Source organism: Bombyx mori, chromosome 1 (genome assembly GCF_030269925.1).
Source record: "Bombyx mori chromosome 1, ASM3026992v2".
Lineage (NCBI taxonomy): Eukaryota > Metazoa > Arthropoda > Insecta > Lepidoptera > Bombycidae > Bombyx > Bombyx mori.
In genome coordinates this window covers 8,454,217-8,474,307 of record NC_085107.1, presented here as the reverse complement: position 1 = coordinate 8,474,307, position 20,091 = coordinate 8,454,217, and the positions used below count along the sequence as shown (strand labels likewise).

At 35.2% G+C, this 20,091-nt stretch overlaps 2 protein-coding genes across 4 annotated transcripts in view; one reads left to right on the top strand and one right to left on the bottom strand.

Moving 5' to 3' along the window:
- Nucleotides 1–11,220, top strand: part of LOC101746809 (BTB/POZ domain-containing protein Tiwaz) — a 31,060-nt gene extending 19,840 nt beyond the window's left edge. The window contains exons 2-5 of the mRNA XM_012693449.4: nucleotides 3,433–3,596; nucleotides 5,584–5,789; nucleotides 9,038–9,192; nucleotides 9,488–11,220. Of these exons, the coding sequence (XP_012548903.2) occupies nucleotides 3,433–3,596; nucleotides 5,584–5,789; nucleotides 9,038–9,186 (519 nt within the window). The 3' untranslated portion in view covers nucleotides 9,187–9,192; nucleotides 9,488–11,220. The remainder of the gene's footprint in view (nucleotides 1–3,432; nucleotides 3,597–5,583; nucleotides 5,790–9,037; nucleotides 9,193–9,487) is intronic.
- A 2-nt stretch (nucleotides 11,221–11,222) lies between these two features.
- The window catches only part of BmMET2 (juvenile hormone resistence protein II), a 41,086-nt gene continuing 32,217 nt past the window's right edge, over nucleotides 11,223–20,091 (bottom strand). For 2 of the 3 annotated variants that reach the window (XM_012693418.4, XM_012693419.4), the window contains exons 4-10: nucleotides 19,842–20,029; nucleotides 18,583–18,751; nucleotides 17,784–18,015; nucleotides 16,089–16,330; nucleotides 15,118–16,009; nucleotides 14,868–14,941; nucleotides 11,223–14,787 (exon numbers count right to left, since the gene is read on the bottom strand). In XM_012693418.4, coding sequence (XP_012548872.1) covers nucleotides 14,722–14,787; nucleotides 14,868–14,941; nucleotides 15,118–16,009; nucleotides 16,089–16,330; nucleotides 17,784–18,015; nucleotides 18,583–18,751; nucleotides 19,842–20,029 — 1,863 coding nt within the window. In that variant the 3' untranslated portion in view covers nucleotides 11,223–14,721. 3 annotated transcript variants of the gene reach the window in all.

Sequence of the window (20,091 nt, the reverse complement as noted above, 5' to 3'; positions counted from 1 at the left end):
CTGAGTTTCTCGCCGGATCTTCTCAGTGGGTCGCGTTTTCGATCCGGTGGTAGATTCTGCGAAGCACGGCTCTTGCTAGGGTTCGTGTTAGCATCGTCATCAGGTTTGAGCCCCGTGAGCTCACCTACAAACGTTAGGGTTACGCTGAAATAGCCCCTAAGGCTATCAGCTGAGGTAGGAAAAAAAAAAAAAAAAACTACATTTGGAATTTTCACTGACTTCCTGCTTAAAGTGTAGGTAAGTTTAGTTGGATGTGATTGAAGTATTTACCTAAAATAATGCAATAAAAATAAGATTATATTTAATCGTTTTCAATTTAACGTAGTTCAAAACGTAGAACGTCAAGTAGCCTATTTCTGCCGTGAAGCAGTAAAGCGTTTCGGTGTGAAGGGTGGTACAGCCGTTTTAACTATACTGAGACCTTAGAATTTATATTTCCAGTGGCGCATTTACGTTGTAAATGTCTATGGGCTCCAGTAACCACTTAACACCAGGTGGGCTGTGAGCTCGTCCATCCATTTAGCAATAAATAAAAAGTAGCTATCCGTAATAAGGAGTGTGTGTGTGCCGTTCTTTGTTAGAGTATCTCGGTGGTGGGACCGCGGGCGCACCAGAGACTGTAGGGGCGCACGATCGCTTCGGGCTTCGTCTCCGCCTCGCGTTTTGTTTCGAATTGTGAAAAATGCGATGCGTTTTAAAGATTATTATTCCTTCGTATTCGGCTAAATGAATACTTCCGCGTACGTTTAGTTCTCCGCTCTTAACTCATGATGATTACTCGTAGTTACTTAACTTTTTAAGGACCAATATTATTCTGTCAATGAGTTTTTTATTTTTTTTTTATTGCTTAGATGGGTAGACGAGCTCACAGCCCTCCTGGTGTTAATTAGTTACTGGAGCCCATAGATATCTACAACGTAAATGCGCCACCCACCTTGAGACATAAGTTCTAAGGTCTCAGTATAGTTACAACGGCTGCCCCGCTCTTCAAACCGAAAAGCATTACTGCTTCACGGCAGAAAATAGGCAGGGTGATGGTTGGTACCTACCCGCGCGGAATCACAAGAGGTCCCACCACCAGTAAAAAGTTTGTTCTAATTTAATAAAATGGTTACTAGATGTTGAGTGGTTAGTGGAGTCATACTCACCGTAACGAGAACCACCCACGTTGTGACATTTGATATAAATTATATTATATATAATTATAATTCTATCGTAGTATTCCCGTTCTATTCCTAGACCGAAACACATGTTTGCTTCGTAGTAGAGATAGGCAGAATGGTGATATCTATCCGTTTAATTTTATTCGAGGGTTTTTTAATATTTTGCCGCACAGTACAAATCTTTCAAAAATAAGAGTAATAATGAGGAAAAATGTAGGTATGCTTCACGCAAAAAACTGTATTTACAATGAACATGTGGACCCAGTCGTCGTATCATCGACGCTAGTTATATTAAATAGAATATTATGCTTAATGAAATAACAGTAAGTAATTATTTTAATGTACGGATACTATCATATATATTTATTTCTATGTGCCCTGGAGATTATTAGAATATTACATAGAAATGCGCTATACATACATAAATAAAGTTTGATAAAAAATGCAATAACAGCACTAATTTTGAAAATTATTTCAGTAAAAGTCTTGGAATATTAACAGGTTATGAATACATTTTTCATAAAAAGAGTTTTCATAATTAATAAGTACTAAGCACGTTAAGCAAGTTTTTTACTAACAGAGATCAACAACTGCATGCTTTGCATAATGCATTTTTACTAAGTAAAATGATAGACTTTAAATTATTTTGAATTATTGCACAATCAATTTACTTAATAATAGTATAGTATAAGTAATATGCTAAAGGACAATGCCGTGTACTTGATAATAGTAAAACCAAAGCAATACCTCTCGTTATCATCAATTCATAATTGTATAAGAAGGGAATCATTGAAATAAGCACTAACAACAGAATAAACTTCTTTGTTAATCAGACAAACGATTTTGCAAAAAAAATAAAAAAATTATATAGGATTGAATTTCCGCGCGCCGATAATGCTTAAATCACTCGTGTTTATTGGACTGACTCGTTTTCAATGATTAGGTATAGGTATTCGGGTTGTCGCGGAGCAGGCAAACACCCCGCGGCATGTTTATAATGAAACCAGACAGGTAAGAGTGGTGGCTTGGTCTTGCGACGTCACACCCTCTAGCGGCCTGCTACCTTACCTCAATACAGTAGCGGAATATCGCTACCGGATTTTACAACTGGTTCTATCGCACGGCAACCTGTGTTGAAACTGTGTCTTGTCAATTTATGGGCTCTCTGGAATTAATTTCGTTTTTCGTACGCGAACGCTTACGTTCAATTTCTGAAATGGTAATAAGCCTCGGTCGTGTCATCCAATCAAAAATTGGAACTATTTAGTACGAAATCAGTATACTCGATAAGTACAATAAAACACTCAAATTCATTGCCTAGCAATCCGTTTGTTAAAATGCTATAAATTCATTTTGATATTAAATATAATTCTTTGAGACATTAATTTATGATTCCGTAGTCACGAATGAAAGACATTCACTTCATAAAAAGGTTTTCTTCTGTTGAATAGGGCGCTAGGTGTAAAGTTGTCAAGATAGGTCGCCACCAGACGACTGCACCGGAGATGCATTCAAGAGATAAAAAATAATTGAAGTTGGACTTGGTCCGGTGGGTGCCCGCGGCGGTTCAAGCACTGCATCATTTAACAACTTTGCAAATGTCAATACTTTAGAGGCGTTTGTCAATGAAAAAAGACCATCAAGACAAAAATGCCATCTATGACGTCACAAATTGCACTGTAATCGCCGTAGCTTTTATTTTTTTGTACATAGCCATATTATTATGGATTATGTAATTAGAGATGCGACATTATTTTTTAGCATCAATTTTAATTAAGAATAAAACAATATTATAGTAATCGATTAATATCGATATCGATTATCGATCGGCGATTTGTAAATGTAAAAACAAAATACAATATCAACTTAAATTTGTAGAAAGATGCAACCAGTACTAGAACGTGATTATCCTCATTGGATTTCACATTTGCACGCCGGTATTTCGTTAAATTGTGGTTATGAGTTACTGATGCGGTGTTTCGTGAGAGCGCCGGCAGTAGGTCGCCGATTGCAGGATGCTCCCACGCTGGCGGATCACAAACTCGTGTCCACGGACTATAACCTACAAAATACATTTATGCAGTTTCAGGCTCTCAACATATATTGGTTAAAAAAAGTTAATACTATAATTTGGTATCAAAATTAAGAGTAAAACATTGGCTAGAGATTTAGGCCTTATTTCTCGACGTTGTTGAGGACTTTTGGGGTGTGTTTTGTTTGGGCTTCAATGACCATTTAACCCTAAAATAATGGCAATAACTTATTTCAGATGTTGCCAATTAAACCAGGAAGTCCCCAGCCCGATGGTAGCTCGATGGAGAAGAAGCCAATTCCCGGCATCCCTAGAGTTGCAGCGACTACGAAGTATAACGCCCCGGTACATATTGATGTCGGCGGAACTATCTACACATCTTCTCTGGAAACCCTAACTGCGTAAGTAATAAGTATATTAGAATATATTAGACAAAACTAAAGATGTATGCTATACAACTGCTTCCAGATGGTAGCCTTGTGTCATTAAATATGTGCCATGTTTTTACTACATTGAAAACATTCTATATTCATATTTATGAAATATTATTGTACGGCTGCAGATGGGCAAACGCGCTCATCGCTCACCTGTTATTGAGTGATTACTAGACGTAGGCAATAGGAAGAAAAACGATTACTTTTTTAAATAAACTAAAATCTATGTATGTGTCTTACAGAATTCCAAATTCAGTTTTTGTAGAGGTGCAGGAAGTATAGAGTTTATATAACTGTTCGACAGATGGCAGTGTACCAGCCTTTTAAATCGGGCCATGACATAAGACGACTATTTTTATTAAAAAAATACGTCTAAATATTTACTAAATTAAAGAAATACATGTAAATAAGTGGATAAGTTTCGCCGCAATACTTTTAAGGGTAACATTTGTTTCTTAGGAACTGTGCATTTTTCTGAATACAATGTACTCGTAGCCTTTTTTATAAAAACTTCATCTGTTTAAAGATACAATCGCGGCGATTTGCTAACATAGTGTAAAGAAGCTGAGTGAAACAAAACTGTGCCAAATAAATCAAAAACACATTTTTTTATTCATAATTTAGACATCAAAATTTACTATTTAGATCTTTTAATTCCGCTTGTTAGTATTTTATACGTCGTGCGAGATCAGGAAAAATATACCCCGACTCCAAACTACCATATAGATTTAATAATAACTCTGACTCCCATCGCGAACTAGGGTCTTGTGATCATATTATTATTATTATTATTGGGGATCAAATAAAAATTCCTGAAAACAGTCAATCAAACAACTCTTTTGAAGGTTTGTTTTACATGACCCGTGGAGGATATCCTAAACTCAATTTAACTGTTATCTGACTGCAAACTAATTTTAATCAATACTCCTGAAATAAAATTTAAAAAATGTACCAAAGCGGAATTATAGATAGCAGTATTGTAGGCACAGATTATACTATCGAAAATACCAAATTTGAGATGAGAATGAAATGCTGTCGAATTTGAACCTTGAAGGTAAAACGTACGAATCGTTTTCAAATTTATGTCTCTAATGATTGCCTTATTATCTATACTAATATATAAATCTACAGTGGTTTTTACGGATGTTCCGTTATAACTAGTGAACCATGCATCCGATTGACTTGAAACTTGGTATCCATGTAGAAAATACATGTACTTAATGGATAGGCTAATATTTATATGAGTGTTGGACTCCCTACACCAGTTTTAGGGGCGTTCATGATGAGAATCTTTGTGGGGGTGAGAAATAATAATGTTAATTTTAAATGCCCAGCGAAGTGGACGGGTACAGCTAGTAGATTATATAATACGCTATATGAATGTGTGATTGGATTGTAAGTAAGCTTGTTTTATCTACGCTCTGCGTGTTATTCCTCGATGGAGAGACCGCTAGTCGGGCCCAAGCGCCTACGGGCGGTGTAGCCGCAGGCTTTGCGGGACGTGCTGTGTTCCCAATACACCCGCACTCTTTTAATCATCTCGCTCGAGGGCACTAAAATATACACCCACCAATTGTTAACCTCGCCAGGCAGTTACGATTTTAATTATAGCAAACACCGATTTTAAATGCGATCATGATTATTTAGACTCTTAAATCTCCATTTAGTTGTTGGGATTCAATACGAACTGAAAAATTCGACGTTTCACTTCCCTCAATTCGAATGGGAAATTTAATATCCTGTCAAGTTCGCACACAGACAAAATCGAGTCGAGTTATTGTGTATATAAAGAACGAATACGTATATTTACCCTATTTCTGGCTTCAATATTTTGTCAAAATGCGACAGACGTGGTAGTGTGTCCGCTATATAAACGTGTTAATGGCAATAGTGTGTCACGAGTACTAAAAAAAATATATATTTATTAATTAAAATTGTAACGAAACATTTTCAGTTATCCGGAGTCTCGCCTCGGCAAGATGTTCAACGGAACCATTCCCATCGTACTGGATACGCTGAAGCAGCATTATTTCATCGACAGGGACGGTGGCATGTTCCGTCACATTCTCAACTTTTTGCGTAATAAAAAACTATTACTGCCTACCGATTTCCCCGATATGGAACTCTTACTACACGAGGCACACTACTTCGAACTAGATCGTGAGTTGTTTTTGTTTTAATAATAATTTACACAATAAGTAGAGATCGTCAGTTTTGTTTTACCAAGCGTACAGTCGACTTTGCCTTATTTCACTTTAAATGTTAGTAGAGTTACGATTTTGTTTTATACTCCGCCAAGATTTTATATATATTTCGATCTTCATACATAATCCTATCCACTCGTGTAGATTAGTGAAACAATACTGGCGCCCAACATGGGACGTTTAATAGTTAAGGTTACTTTAAATTGGGGACGCTATTTAAAAAAATACAGGTAAGCCATAGGACGAACATCGATTCCATGGGTAAATGATGATATTCGTTTAGATATGCGTCACACAGCGAATGATTTCTCGAATGTTCGAATCTTGCGCCATATTAGAATTAAAGGAACGTGACTGTAAAAGTACCCGAGCAAACAGTCCTCCTAATCTGGGTAGTTACCGTCGCTCATGGGCATATGCAGGCCAGGGATACAACGTAACTGCTGCTTACTGAAAGCCATATCTCCTTAGCTAATACTTATTTTTATGTTTTAAAATTTTGTTCGTTTTAGGTATAGCGGACTGCTATAATATAATACAATTAAGTATATTTAAAGTTATGCATAAAGATGGAAATTTATTCTACGTTAATATTTTTAGTAAATGTTTATCATTGTTGTGTGTTGAAATCAATCCATCAGCTTTCCTAGTATATTTATGCGATAAATCACATCAAAGGTCAAATGAATTCATGTATCAATTTGGGTTAGTGAATAGCTTTTTGATCTGGATGATCTGATGTCAAAAGGCGCATTATTGCAAACGGGTTGATGAATTTCAAATGATGCGAAATGTTCTATTTGTGTACAGTAAAAGCTCCTAATTTGTGGGATTTATGTACCGTGAATATGGAAAAGCACGTTTACAAAGGATATTCGGTTGCATACCTATATATTGGAATCCTTATTAATGTGTATGTACCAATCGATGTACCGATTAGATCTGCGAATACAGAAGTCTTTAGCCGCGAATGTAGGAATTGGGTCGCATTTTTTTAAATCGCGAATAGTGAAAACACGAATGAAAGAAGTGGAAATAAGGAGATTTTACTGTAATTTTTACTAACGGTACTTAATGTTTCGTATGACCAATCCTTAACATAAGCTAAAAGCAGTATTCATTTGCTAAGCTTAAGTATATTTATTTATCTTTTTATCAATCATGAAATTCATAAATCTCCAACCCGCTGTACATAAGACTGAGGACTAGGCGCGACACCTAATTCTAATGATGCTATACTGCATTCGGAACAACCTTGGATATTAACATAATATTTGGGTTATTAATCAGAATATATATCGGCGCGTGTTTTTATAAACCATTAGTTCATGACTAATAAAGATGGGACGACAAACAACACGTGCAAGCATTCATCGAAAACAACACATGCAAGATAAGAGTCGTAAACAACATCGTCCCACCACGATACCTTGCTATAAAAACGCTCCGTTGTTGTCTTTCGAGCGGGCTCCCGATCCTGCGGACAGAATAGAAGGCAGTCGACGTCGCCCAAAACACGTCATCTCGGATCCTCCCGATCCACTAACGGTGCTTTTAGGTACTTCAAGCACCGGTCACCGTTCTCGTCGAACCCGTCGCTTGCGACGAAGGGCTCGACGAGTAAATTAACTCTCAGACACAGCCCACTGAGTTTCTCGCCGGATCTTCTCAGTGGGTCGCGTTTCCGATCCGGTGGTAGATTCTGCGAAGCACGGCTCTTGCTAGGGTTCGTGTTAGCATCGTCGTCAGGTTTGAGCCCCGTGAGCTCACCTACAAACGTTAGGGCGAAGCTGAAATAGCCTCTCAAGGCTATCAGCATAAGTAGTTTAAAAAAAAAATACTCTCGAGCGCAGAAGCGAGCGAGTCGCCGTATCAGACGGAACGCTCCTGCGTAATATACGCTCTGAGTTAACATTTCTGGTTTTATTGACTTACGAAGACCGCCCGCTTACCATGTCGCTACCCGAAAGTAGAAATACTCCAACATATATAGGAATTGACATCTTAGATTCTTTTATATTCTTTTATAGCTATTGTCCATATATGGAAGTAATATTCTTGTCTATTTTCATGCCTACCTCCCTAATTCTTGAAGTTTTTATCTTTAGATATCGGACATATTGCAGAGCTTAAGAACTTTTTATGGCTTTTCCATTTAGCCTAAACTTTGATAGCGCCACGTCAGGTGGGCTAGAAGCTGATCTGTTCAGTTAGTTTAGTTTTAATACATAAACAAACCAACGACCCGCCTGGTGGTTTTAGTTACTGTTGGTCATTAACTTTAGTATGGCAGCGGATGGTGTGATTTCGAAAATAGATTCTGGGGTCATAAAATCCTCAGAGCTCTCGGACAGATTTTATTTTACCGATATACTTTTTTTATAGTGATTCTGAATATCATACTGTCAAGATCACGAACATTCTCATTCTTCTTTATTTCAGGAGCATTTTCATCACACTCCAGTTGATTTTAGAATAAAATTAATGTATATTTTATTAAATACTTATCATTTGTTACTGATGTCTGCAGGGCGAAATTATGTTCGTTGCTTTGCGAAGCCAAGTTTCATAGATATTCCTTCTGTTGTTAAATTAACATTTTGAGTGAACTATACGTGTGGTGGTAGTAAGCTAATATAAAATCATCACTTTTAGACTAGACTCTACTAGAGTACATTTGATACCATTGGCTGATCTGAACTCATTCGAATCCAGAATGTCCTGTTAGTCCAATAGCTGCGTCTTGTTCTAGATAGCTTTTATAGAAAGTTATTGACCGATAGCGAACAGAAAAATGACTCTTAATGATTTTTTCCGCTATATTTTTTTATTGCGCTTGTAGGCAAACAATCATACGGCTCTCCTGTAGATGAATGGTTACCATCGCTCATTGACATCAGCAATGCTAGGGGGAAACCAAGCCGCTACCTACACTTACAATTTGTTTTAGTGCTCTTTGATTTAATTTAATTTAGTAACTTTTTGTCCATTTTTTTGTTTTTTTTTATCTAATATTTATAGTACTTGGTATTTTTTACTATTAATGACTATACATTTAATTACTATTCTATGATCATATTACGTATTTTTGGCCCATTAATCGCTGTTTTAAGATTTCTTAAGAATAGCATTAACAAACATTCGTCAATATTCAGCAATTATGTTACAAGATCATTAAAACGATGCCCGTTTAATGTACTTCAGACATGGTGTTCGCTTTGTCGAAACTGAAACATGGGCGTGAGGGGGTGAAGCATGAGTGCGAGTGGTTGAGCGACGCCAGCGATCGCCTCAAGCAGGAGACCGAGCTCCTCATGCAGGAAAGAGACCGGCTGCAGCAACGATGGTCATGAATAGAGGTTATAGCTACTTTTCTTCTAGCTTCACACGTGACACGTACTGTTCCTACTGAGTAGGGTTGCCACCTATATATTTTATCGATTACATTCAGTTGTATGCGTGGCGGCAACTCATTTTTTAATAAATTTCAAAGATCAATTACAAATACTGATTTAAGTACTTTGAACGCTAAGGTGTAGAATATATTTATTTAAAACGCATTGTTTCAAACTATATCGTTGTCACTGTAGCTGTAATTGTAGTGTTCAATGAAAATAATTCTATTCTATTGTAATCTATGTATTCATTTTACAGGAACCACAACGTTCGCAAGCGGTTAACGACTTCAAAAGGCGCCGCTTGTAATTACATCAGTTTCCGAGGGTAGTATACGAACATGTAAAAATGGCGTAAAAAAAATCGCCAATCTCTTTTCCAAAGTAGACTGTAGTATAGTCATTATTTAAGTCACTAGTTAGTTTCTTCATATCATTCCAAATTGTATGCTTTTGTTAACATAGTACTTATAATAAAAGAGTTGTTTTATAAGATAAATTGGATGTTATTGTAACAGCTCTCGATATATATCTTACGTTTTCGTGTTGCTATGATATCAGTGAATCTAACATAAAATCTTTATGAATATTTATTCAGTATAAATGTAACTTTAAGGTTAAATGAAAACTGACATCTTGCACCAGGACTCTCGCGTGGAGGGAACGGGGCAATAAACTAAACGGCAAGTACATCTCACGCCTTCGATTTGCAGGCGACATAGACATAATCGTTGAATCGCTAGAGGATTTATCACCACGTCCTTACGGATCGATCAGATCCAATAACCCTTGCATTAGACACCTCTAGCTCTAACACTAGGAATAGGGCCTCGGTAACCGTACTCGTCGAACTCGACAAAGAGTTCGACGTGCAACCTAACCTAAACATCAGCCCGCTGAGTTTCTCACCGGATCTTCTCAGCGGGTCGCGATTCCGATCCGGTAGTAGATTCATTCGCGAAGCAGCTACTCTTGAGTTGTTAGGTCTCCTTTGGAAGCGCTCGGGTAGCTATTAGCAAATCCCACCCCTTCTGGCTGAGCCCTTGCTCGCCCACCTGTCCTGGTAAAACTAAAAAGGCCTCCAGGGCCACCAGTAATCTCTCAAACATAAAAAAAAACAAAAAAAGGATTTATAGCATAAGTTAGACGGCCTGGCTGAAAACGACAATAATGAAAACGACATTAAACCATAGAAGAAGTTTTATTTAAAACTTTATCGAGAGCTGTTCGCCTTTTTTTATAGCTGACGTATGTACTCTGTAAAGTTTCAATTGTTTTTCTAAAATTTCCTACATCGTAAAAAAAAAGCGCATTTAGTACCTAAATAGCGTTCGTTTGTACGAACTCAACGGATATTGTATTTTTTCTCTCTATTAAATTGTAAATTAGAAAAAAATTATGTATGTAATTAGATTTGTTATACGAAATGCGTTATGGTCATTGATTTTGGGATTTTAACGATGTTGTTATAATAGTTTGTTATGTAAATTTTTTGTATGGTGACTTTGTTGTGCTGCTGAATTGTTTCAAGCCAAATCATTTATTATTAAATTTTTTATAGCACGTTATCCGTCTGGAGCATTTGAATTAATTTTTTTTGTATTTAGTTAAATAATTTACAATGAAATTGTTTGTAAACGGTCTTACATTGAATATTACTTTATGGCTTTAGCATGAGGTCTCTAAAGCCGGCGGTACACACGCGGCTAACCTCTATAGCTCGGTCGCCGGCAGTGTGTTGTCGGCATTAAATCGATGCCAAGACAAAATATTGATAGATCGACCTCATCTAAGTAAACAGATTAGTAACAGAAGACAACGTACATAACCTAAAAATGGCCAAATAATAATTTACGAATGCTATAACTGACAATGTATAATCATTTAATCGTCTTTACATTAGGCTTAATACATTTAAAATCTATGAAAAGGATATGTAATTTCAAATGCGACTAGTGTAATAATCAATGAATTATATAAATAAAACACTCATGTGGATATATTATTTATTTAATTACTAGACATAAATACAGATTAATAAGAAATAAAAAAAAACTTACACAGATAACAAGCTGGTGACAATAAGACTGTTATTAACATGATCTTTGACAGCGTCGACGACTATTGACTGTAATCCTATTTATGATATGATGACAGGAATTCCAGGTTTCATTAACATAGATACATTGCATCAAGAAATCACAAAGTCGGAAGCGCCAATTTTTGTGAAGGCGAAATTTACCTTATAATCATGTGTACAGGGTAAGGTTTCTTTTAAACATAATTCGAACAACCGACCCTGTCTGAACGCAGCTCAAACATCGCGATCCGAAGGCCTTGAACCAAAGTAGTTATGTGTGTTTTGAGATAAATATGTATTTAACAGGAAGTTTTACAAACATTGTCTAAATTGATTTTAGGTGCACTATTGTAACGCACTGAACGTCTTTGTTACACGTTACGACACGCTATTCTATACCCGTCAAGGAGCTTTTACATTCACCGACACGATGACGACATATCGTCGACGTTGTGCTACTCTAACATCGTACATACATCGTGAGACTAGATGTTTTAATTTTCCAAGAAATGAAACAGATTGGCTAAACGATTTACAAAAAGAGTGAATTGAATATTCAATTTCGAAAAGGGCACATCTCTGAAAATGTAAAATGTTCAGGAAATGAAAAAACACTGATTATTTTCTAAAGCAGTGTATAATTTAAAATATTAACTTTTGAGATATATTTTAGTGTTAATTAGCAATTGAAAATTACTGGAATTATTATAAAATGGGTGTAGGTAAGCCTCAAAACTACATGTTTGAAAAAACATATTTGACAAAATATGCGACATGTGCCCTTTTCGAAATTGCATATTCAATTATATAGATGCATTCGGCAATGCGACGGCGTTCTCTTTTTAAGTGTAGCTAACGTTTGTTTAAATTATGTATAAAAGTAACCTTCCTAATAATATTCGCCGGTCCGTATACGAGAAAGCGGCCCTGGATATGTTTTATCCAATAAACGATTGCTATTGTCAAAGTGCTGTTATCTATGCAGCCTGCCGACTTTAAAAGTATATATATAAAAAAAACTAATCTATAGTAACTTCAGTCTGATTAGATTCAACAATTATATAAAAGTTTAATGCTGTTGGCAGAACATTCTGCATTATTGGCACCAGAACTCTGCTCATGAAGACAAAGTACGTCCCCTACGATCGTACATATGTTATCTCGGTATTAATAGTCATCAATATACTACGTCTGACAGTATGAATGCGAATAATTTTATTTTCGTTATTTATAAATGTAAATTTAATGAACGGTTGATTGAACTCTATGGATGTTTCAAGGTTTAGGCCTTTATCTTCAGTCGTATAAACATTTCGAGGGGTTTTGAAAACATATTAGTCATCTTTACCTTTGGCAATCTGGACATAGAAAAAAATATATATATTTTACTTTTTAAGCAAAATTAATAAAAAATAATATGAAAAGAATCTTACGCTCACCGCTACAAGTACGCTTGGAGCATCTAACATCAATTAATATTAAGATAATATAACTACTACCAACAGATTATGGCATACTTATAGCTAAGAATCATTTGTTCATTTAATGTTACATGAAATTCTTGGTTTCCCCCTGTTCTATGATCGGTCACGGTGCGATACAATAAAGATCACTGAAGTTTTTAATAGCTACAAATTAATATGATTTAACTGTAAAATTAATCAAAACTTAGCCTAAAATGTCGCGATGAAGTTTAGAGACAAACTAATAATACGTTCCACAGCATGATTTAAGTTTGTCACTGTATCATTAGTGCCAGAAACATGTGTAGAAAACAATTAATTACACTCGGATACAAATCACAAATTAACATATTTATGGAATATTTTGATAGCGAATTCCCTAAAGGGTACAGTAGTTAGCGAAAATTCTCAATCACTATCATAGTCCTATATCTTAACTGATATGGTTCTTGAGTGTTTGGCTCTGTAGCCAAGAGAGACATCTATCGGCGGTCGCTAACAAAGTTAGTACTAGATAGTGAGCTTAGCACAGAAAAAAGGTTTCGCCTAATAGGCTTACTTTGATTTTTTCTGGTGATATCCTATATTAAGGATTATTATAATAGAAACGTGATTTTTCATCGCGACAATACATTAAAATTAATCCGTTCTCGTTTGACGTTCCAAAATCCATGCTTTTTAAAAACCAACCCTCAAAAATCCATCATCAGAAAATCTCAACAAAAACGCCTTCTTTGATCTTTGACAAAAGATCCTTCACTCAAAAGACTATATCTAGACAATAATTAATATGTATGTAGTATATAGGTATACATTGGAATAAAATTGATAATTTCGAAGTGTCTACGGAATTTGTGTACATATCGCTACATATTATGTCAAAACGTTAGTTAACATCTTTAATCATAATCAACATTTGTCGTATTGATCCGCAAATTTTAATCATGCATTGAGTATTTTGTATGTACATAAAAATAAAATAAACGGAAAAAGGGTAATGGGACACTTATTTAAAAAATAACATGAAATGCTGAGCGACTTACACAATACTGTAAAGATGTAAATCCCAACAAATAAAATTTACTCAGTCTTACAAAACGTAAATTAAAAACCTAGGTTTAAAATTATCTTAAGTGTTTCAAGACTATTTGGTTTGCTTTGATTTTGTACGTGTCGTTTTCACAAAAGATACAAATAAAAAGACTAGGTTTGGTAGAGGACTTTGGTAGAGATTTTTTTTTTGAGATTTATACCTTAAAGTTTTTTTAACTTTATTTTTTTTGTATTTAAAATATGAATTTTTGAATTTCTCCAAAGAAATATTATATATTTAGGAATATTATTATAAGCTCATGTGGCGAACCACGTTTTAATTTTCTAATTTGTCCAATAGTATTTAAGTTAGGTTAGTTAACAAAGAAATATATATTTATGATTCCAATAAAAATTGTACGTAACTGATAATAAAATCCTTAAATAAAAAATAAAACTACAAAAACGTATCTAAAGTTCAGATGATGACAAAAAAATGTTAAACCATCATAATGGATAAGTAATAATAATCAAATAATGGATAAGTTAAATTAAATGAATTCAACAATCTGTAATGTCAGTGAACATAATAATACTCGTATAAGTTACATAAATCATGATATTCAGAGACAAAAAACACGTGAAGTACATCCTACAATTATTTCGGAAAATATTGAGAAACCTATTTAGAAGGTTCGTGAAACTAGTATGGAAATTTCAAATCAGCAATAATGTTTCAATGGTAGTTACACAAAGATATATTAATTCGCATTGCAGCCTAATGAAATTGATTGCATTTTCTTTTTGATATTATTCCAATAACTTACTATGAAACTTTAGACGTAATTATCTACTCTCCGTTGGGTAAACCTCACGACACATAGACATTTATATTAGAAAGGTTTAAAAGGTTTATATTTATTGTTGTTGGTTTTTCTGTTCCTCTTCTATTTTGCCAAGAATTTCTTGAACCTCGGATGAAATCTGAAAAAATAAATACGTTTTCAACATTTCAAAAAAGCTCACTCTTTGATTAGACATTTTAATAAAGTTCGTGTACCCACCAACAATTCCGGGAAACTAGGATCGATGGTTTGCTCCAAGGATTTAATGGCCGTTTCAATCTGAGTGTTCAGAGCTGAAAAAACAGGAGTTTAATTATCGATTATTTTCAGATTATTTTGGGCGAAAGTGGGTAACATTTTGTAATTTGATTGAGGCAAGTGAAAGTACGCAAAAGAGGCTTTTATCAAATTATGAGACTACACACACGTGTACTAGTACTATACTATATTTGTAAAAAAAATTACTTACTGACATCGTCCAAGAAACTTTCGAGACACGCAAATTCACTGGAGAAGTCGTTCTCAGCAACGATATTGGGGTTAGATATTTTCTTGTTACTTGAAGCTACTTCAGAAAAGTTATTTGGACGCTTCATGCCAATTTTGTTGAGGTCAGATTCCAGGTTCGCAGCAGAATTTTTGTTGGCTTGTTGGAAAGCTTCGTTTAAATCTTGCTCAGAATCGATTACCAAATGGTATTTAATTTGAGTAGGACTCTGTATTCCCTGTGGCTCGTCAATTAATTCAGGAAATATGAAGTCATCCAATGTAATCTCATTTTCCTGTACATTTAAGTAATCATGATATGTTACGTCAGGTGAAGTAGCCGTCAATCCAAATTCGGGATTATATTGTTCGACGGCCACTGCTTCGGAAAACATTAAATTGTTAGATGTGACATTTAGCTGCCCTTCTTCAAAGTAGTTTGGTTCCACTTGGCACAAAGCGGTCGATGTCGACGGCATATCGAAAATTTCAAACGTGTTCGATTCATCAATTTCTTGGATACGAGAAGAATTCTCAGTCGCAAATAATGGCTGGTTTATCATATTAATATCCAAAATAGCATCTTGTGGTTCATCCACTGTCCAAGTTGGCGTCTGCTGTACTGGAGGGGTATTACCCATCATGTTTTTGAAAATGGTGTAAATTTTTTCCACCCCACTTACAATACGCTCTTTCTTTGGTGGAATTATGCTCAAGTTATGAGATGGAGAAGCAGGATTATTTTGTTTCAAAGCTATGCCTGGCTTTGATGTTGGCAAATCTGTGACCATATGTAACACGACGTTCACAAGCTGCTTGGGATCTTCGACTGGAACCAATTGATTTGAAGTACCCTGAAAGGTTTCAATTACATTCTTTAATTCAAACGTTAGTGTTGAAATTATTTTACTGACCTTGTTATTTAGTTTAAAATGATTAAAACTTAAAACTTACCTCATCATATTTGAGGAGTTTGTCATTTGTTTTTGTCAATAAGGCGATCCTTTTTTTCATCATTTTGATCAAACGCTTTCCCTCCTCTTCTCCAATAACGGTGTTTGTGCAAACAAAAGTGGTTACAGCCTTAGAGTCTTTTTCAATATCAAGATGGCCACGTGTCCTCATGTAAATGAATTGACCATTTTTGGTGATCAGACGGTAACAGGACTCTCCGAACAATCGATGTTGATCATACACTAAAAACAAATGTTACGCTTAAAAACACAGCGATTATTTAAAACGTTTCCTTAAATATTCCATTTAGATTAATGTCGACTTCCATTGAAACATTAAAAAAAATAATGTATGTTAAGTGTTTTTAAGCGACGAATTCTCTTAATGTATTCAATTCGCTTTGCCTTAAAGTAAGTTATTTTAAATTATTTTGTAAATGTTCTAAGATAAATGATATTTTTTAAGTACAGTAAAGCTTAGTAAAGTTAAAGTAATTGTTAACTATTAAAATCGCTTTGATATACAAAGTAATATGTTGTTTCGAAATCCAATCGTAAACTGTTAAAGTTTAATTAATATAAAGCAATGAAAATGTCATAAATCTAATTTTTACAACATCAAGTCATTTCGAAATAATTAAATAAAAAAATTAATAGATAAATACTGCTGTTTTCAAAGGATTTGATTTGATTTGAACCCTAGGAAAAATTATAGGCTTATCTTTCATCTCACTGCCGAGCAGAAGGGATGTCTACCCAACCAATTAAAAGTGCAGTTCAAGCAGGCGAAGTTTTATATATCCATATATCTAAACATGAAGCAGTGAACTTATGGAATTCTCGAAAATAAAGTCGCATTTGAATAGTTTTTTTTAATTTGTTACTGACGGCCCGTCCACCCATCCTGTTTTTTAGATTGTATGTATCTATTAGTTCTCGAATTTGTCGGATTATATTTATTTGATGCGTTCGTTTAGCTTCCTAAACAGATTTTGTTAAACAAATATATACATGTACGAGTATATGTAAAAATAATATTGTCTTTAAGCAATTGACATTTCCTTGATGAAATAAAGATTGATTTTGATCATTCTCATTGCTGTAGATTTTAAATTAAATTAAACTCAGTTATTGCTATCAATTATCTTAGATTCCTTCTTGTTAGTAAAGTTACAATTTAATTTCATTTAAAAGAATTCGCGTAATGCTTGGATAATTTTCGCTTGTAGGAAGACTGTGTAGACACGCTGACTGCAATTCACTGCATGCATAGAAATGTATCAAATAAAACGACTTGAGAATATACTTATTCTAATTTGACAATTAATATTTGGGATCACCCTGAAGTAACAAGTCGGAAGCCGACTGAGGAGTTTTCTGTAGGTGAAGTTTTCTGAAACCTAAATATATTAGATTTCTAATATGTGAGTTAGAAAAAATACGTGATTTGTTCGTTGTACTTGATCGCCTTTTAGATAAGTAGTTTTAATTGTACTAAGACTTTGACCTGTGATCCTGAATTCGACGGAATTGAATGATACATGCTTAGATAAGACTATCTCATTTTAAGATTAATGAATATCTTGAAATAACTTTCTTGTTCAACGAAAAAGTAGCAGAAGATCCGAAATGACTTTGGCCGGTTTTTATATCAAACCTTCGATTTCTTGCATTAGTTAATACCAGCCGGACTTACTATCTCGTAGAGCTGTGGCGACCCAGCGCACGTCATCGCGATGCATAAAATTCATGGCATTAACGCCCTTGACTTCGTGGGTCATATAGCCGGTGACCAACGAGATACGCTGTTCGCATTGGACGATCTGTCCATCGACAGAGTGGCGAGTGCGGTACTCCATACAAAACGATTCCATTCGGCTCTCTGAATGGAAGGTTTCGACTGACGGACGCACGACGCCAATGAACACCTGAAATTTACAGGTAAAAAAATGTACTACCAAAAACAATGTTGTTTAAAAAAGATGTGGTGTCGTCGGACACCAGGTAGGAACGAAGTTCCTTTGGCTAATGTAGAATCGACACAATTTGCAAAAAAAATATCGTGCTCAATTTTATGTAAGTTTTCTTGATTTTTCTCTTAAATTTTGCTGATTAGTTTTTATTTAAGTACAGGAAAGTATTTAGGAAATTGATTTTTTTAGGAAATAATAAATTACGTAAAATAAAAAAAAAATCGTAATTCAAATTATCAATTAAAATTAAAATAACAAAATAGGTATCTTTATTTTTGTTTGACAACATAAAATTACATAGAAATAGAAATAATTACAAAATATACACTACTCGCTTGTGTATAAGACTGCCGCGCCTGCGCACGTCTCATTTAACGGTTTTATTCCACGGACTTTTTCTTACGGTTTTACTATCACATTTTTTACAGTTCGGTCGCGCAGCAAAATCCCTATCTCTTCCAAGCCTGTCGTAAGGAACTTCGATCCAAAAATTAATTAAAAAAGCACTTCAACAAAACTTACTATATCGTTTCCGCTGCATTCAGGAGCTTCGCCACGTGTACGAGAGCGACGCACCACCTGACAACAGCGGCTAAGTGTGTGGTTGGCACCGTCCGCCTTCCTGAATGAGCCTTCGATGTGGCACATTACATACTGCGTTGGTTCGGAACGTGGTCCCTGCTTCTTCAACCTGCATATAATATGACGACTTCGAATTTTCCGTAAATTCTAAACTCGAACAATTTATTAAGCAAGAACTAGTTAGGGTGTGAAACGAAATTATAAGTTTGAGTTTAAAATTACAGTGTTTAGTAATTAAATACTTTTACAGTATAATTTCGTGTTTTCAATCATCATATTTATATTATATTATATCTGAAATTTCTTATAATCATGGTTGTCGTCGGTTTTCATAGTTCCGAAAATATTATAACGTCAAAAAAAAAAAGACGTGTGGCACTCGGAGACTGCCGCGGTAAAGCTATTGCATAGCATTTTTATCAACTTATGCAATTATAAATCGACAATAATAATTTAATATGAAAACAACAATAAAATAAGATCCGGCGAGAAACTCAGTGGGCTAACTTTCAATGAATCTGCTACATTGTGAGTATTCCATTTTGACTGCGCACTCAGTAGAGGGCGCTACATGGGATAGAGACACGCCTTTGGATGCTAGTTCTAATTCTCATTCGCCCAGAATCAACGGTTTAGCTAGTTTATTTTTAATGCCACTCCAATCACTGAATGAGTAGTAGGAGTAGTAATAAAATTCTTCGACTAAGCGATAGAAAATGGCACGCCCAACGCGTTGTAATGTGATATAATTTTCTATTTTACAATTCCGTTTGTCGCCGATAGATGGCGCTTGACGCAAAAGCTGAATCGCGCTATCGTTGTGTTACCCACGAAATTATATCACATATTTTGATAGTACATAAATCGGTGCTTAGACTTCTTACTATAAACACTACACAAGCGCAACGTGTGAATGTGTTGAACGCGAGCTACATAGTAGGCGTAGTGAGGGGTGGAAGGTTTTTTTCGTTACGGAATTTCACGATTCCTTTCTCAAGGCCCGCGATAAAATCTATGCAATAGCTTAAAAAAAAACGTGAAATTAAAACGTAAAAGTGGTCGAGTGAAAACCGAATATACTTAATTATTTAATAAATAAAATATTGAAAAAATGTAATAGTAAAAAAGACCATATAAAAATTCATACAGTATATGTCTAATTCGGGAGTGTTCATAACAAATTTGGCCTTCTTTTTTACCTGATGGTGAAGCTTCTTTTTTCTCGACGCAACCCCTCAACAACTTTGTAAACACCATCGGGCTCATTTGGAATCAACAGCTCTCCGTTTGGTCCTAAAACTTGGCTTCTTGGCTTCAGCTTCTCAAGCAGCATTTGGCGATCTCTCGGATGAGTCAGATTCACCAGGTTCTGCCCCAGGAGGTCAAGCTGAATGCATAAAGAAATGGTGTTTCAATGGCATCAATATTGGTCTCTTGGTTATTAAACGA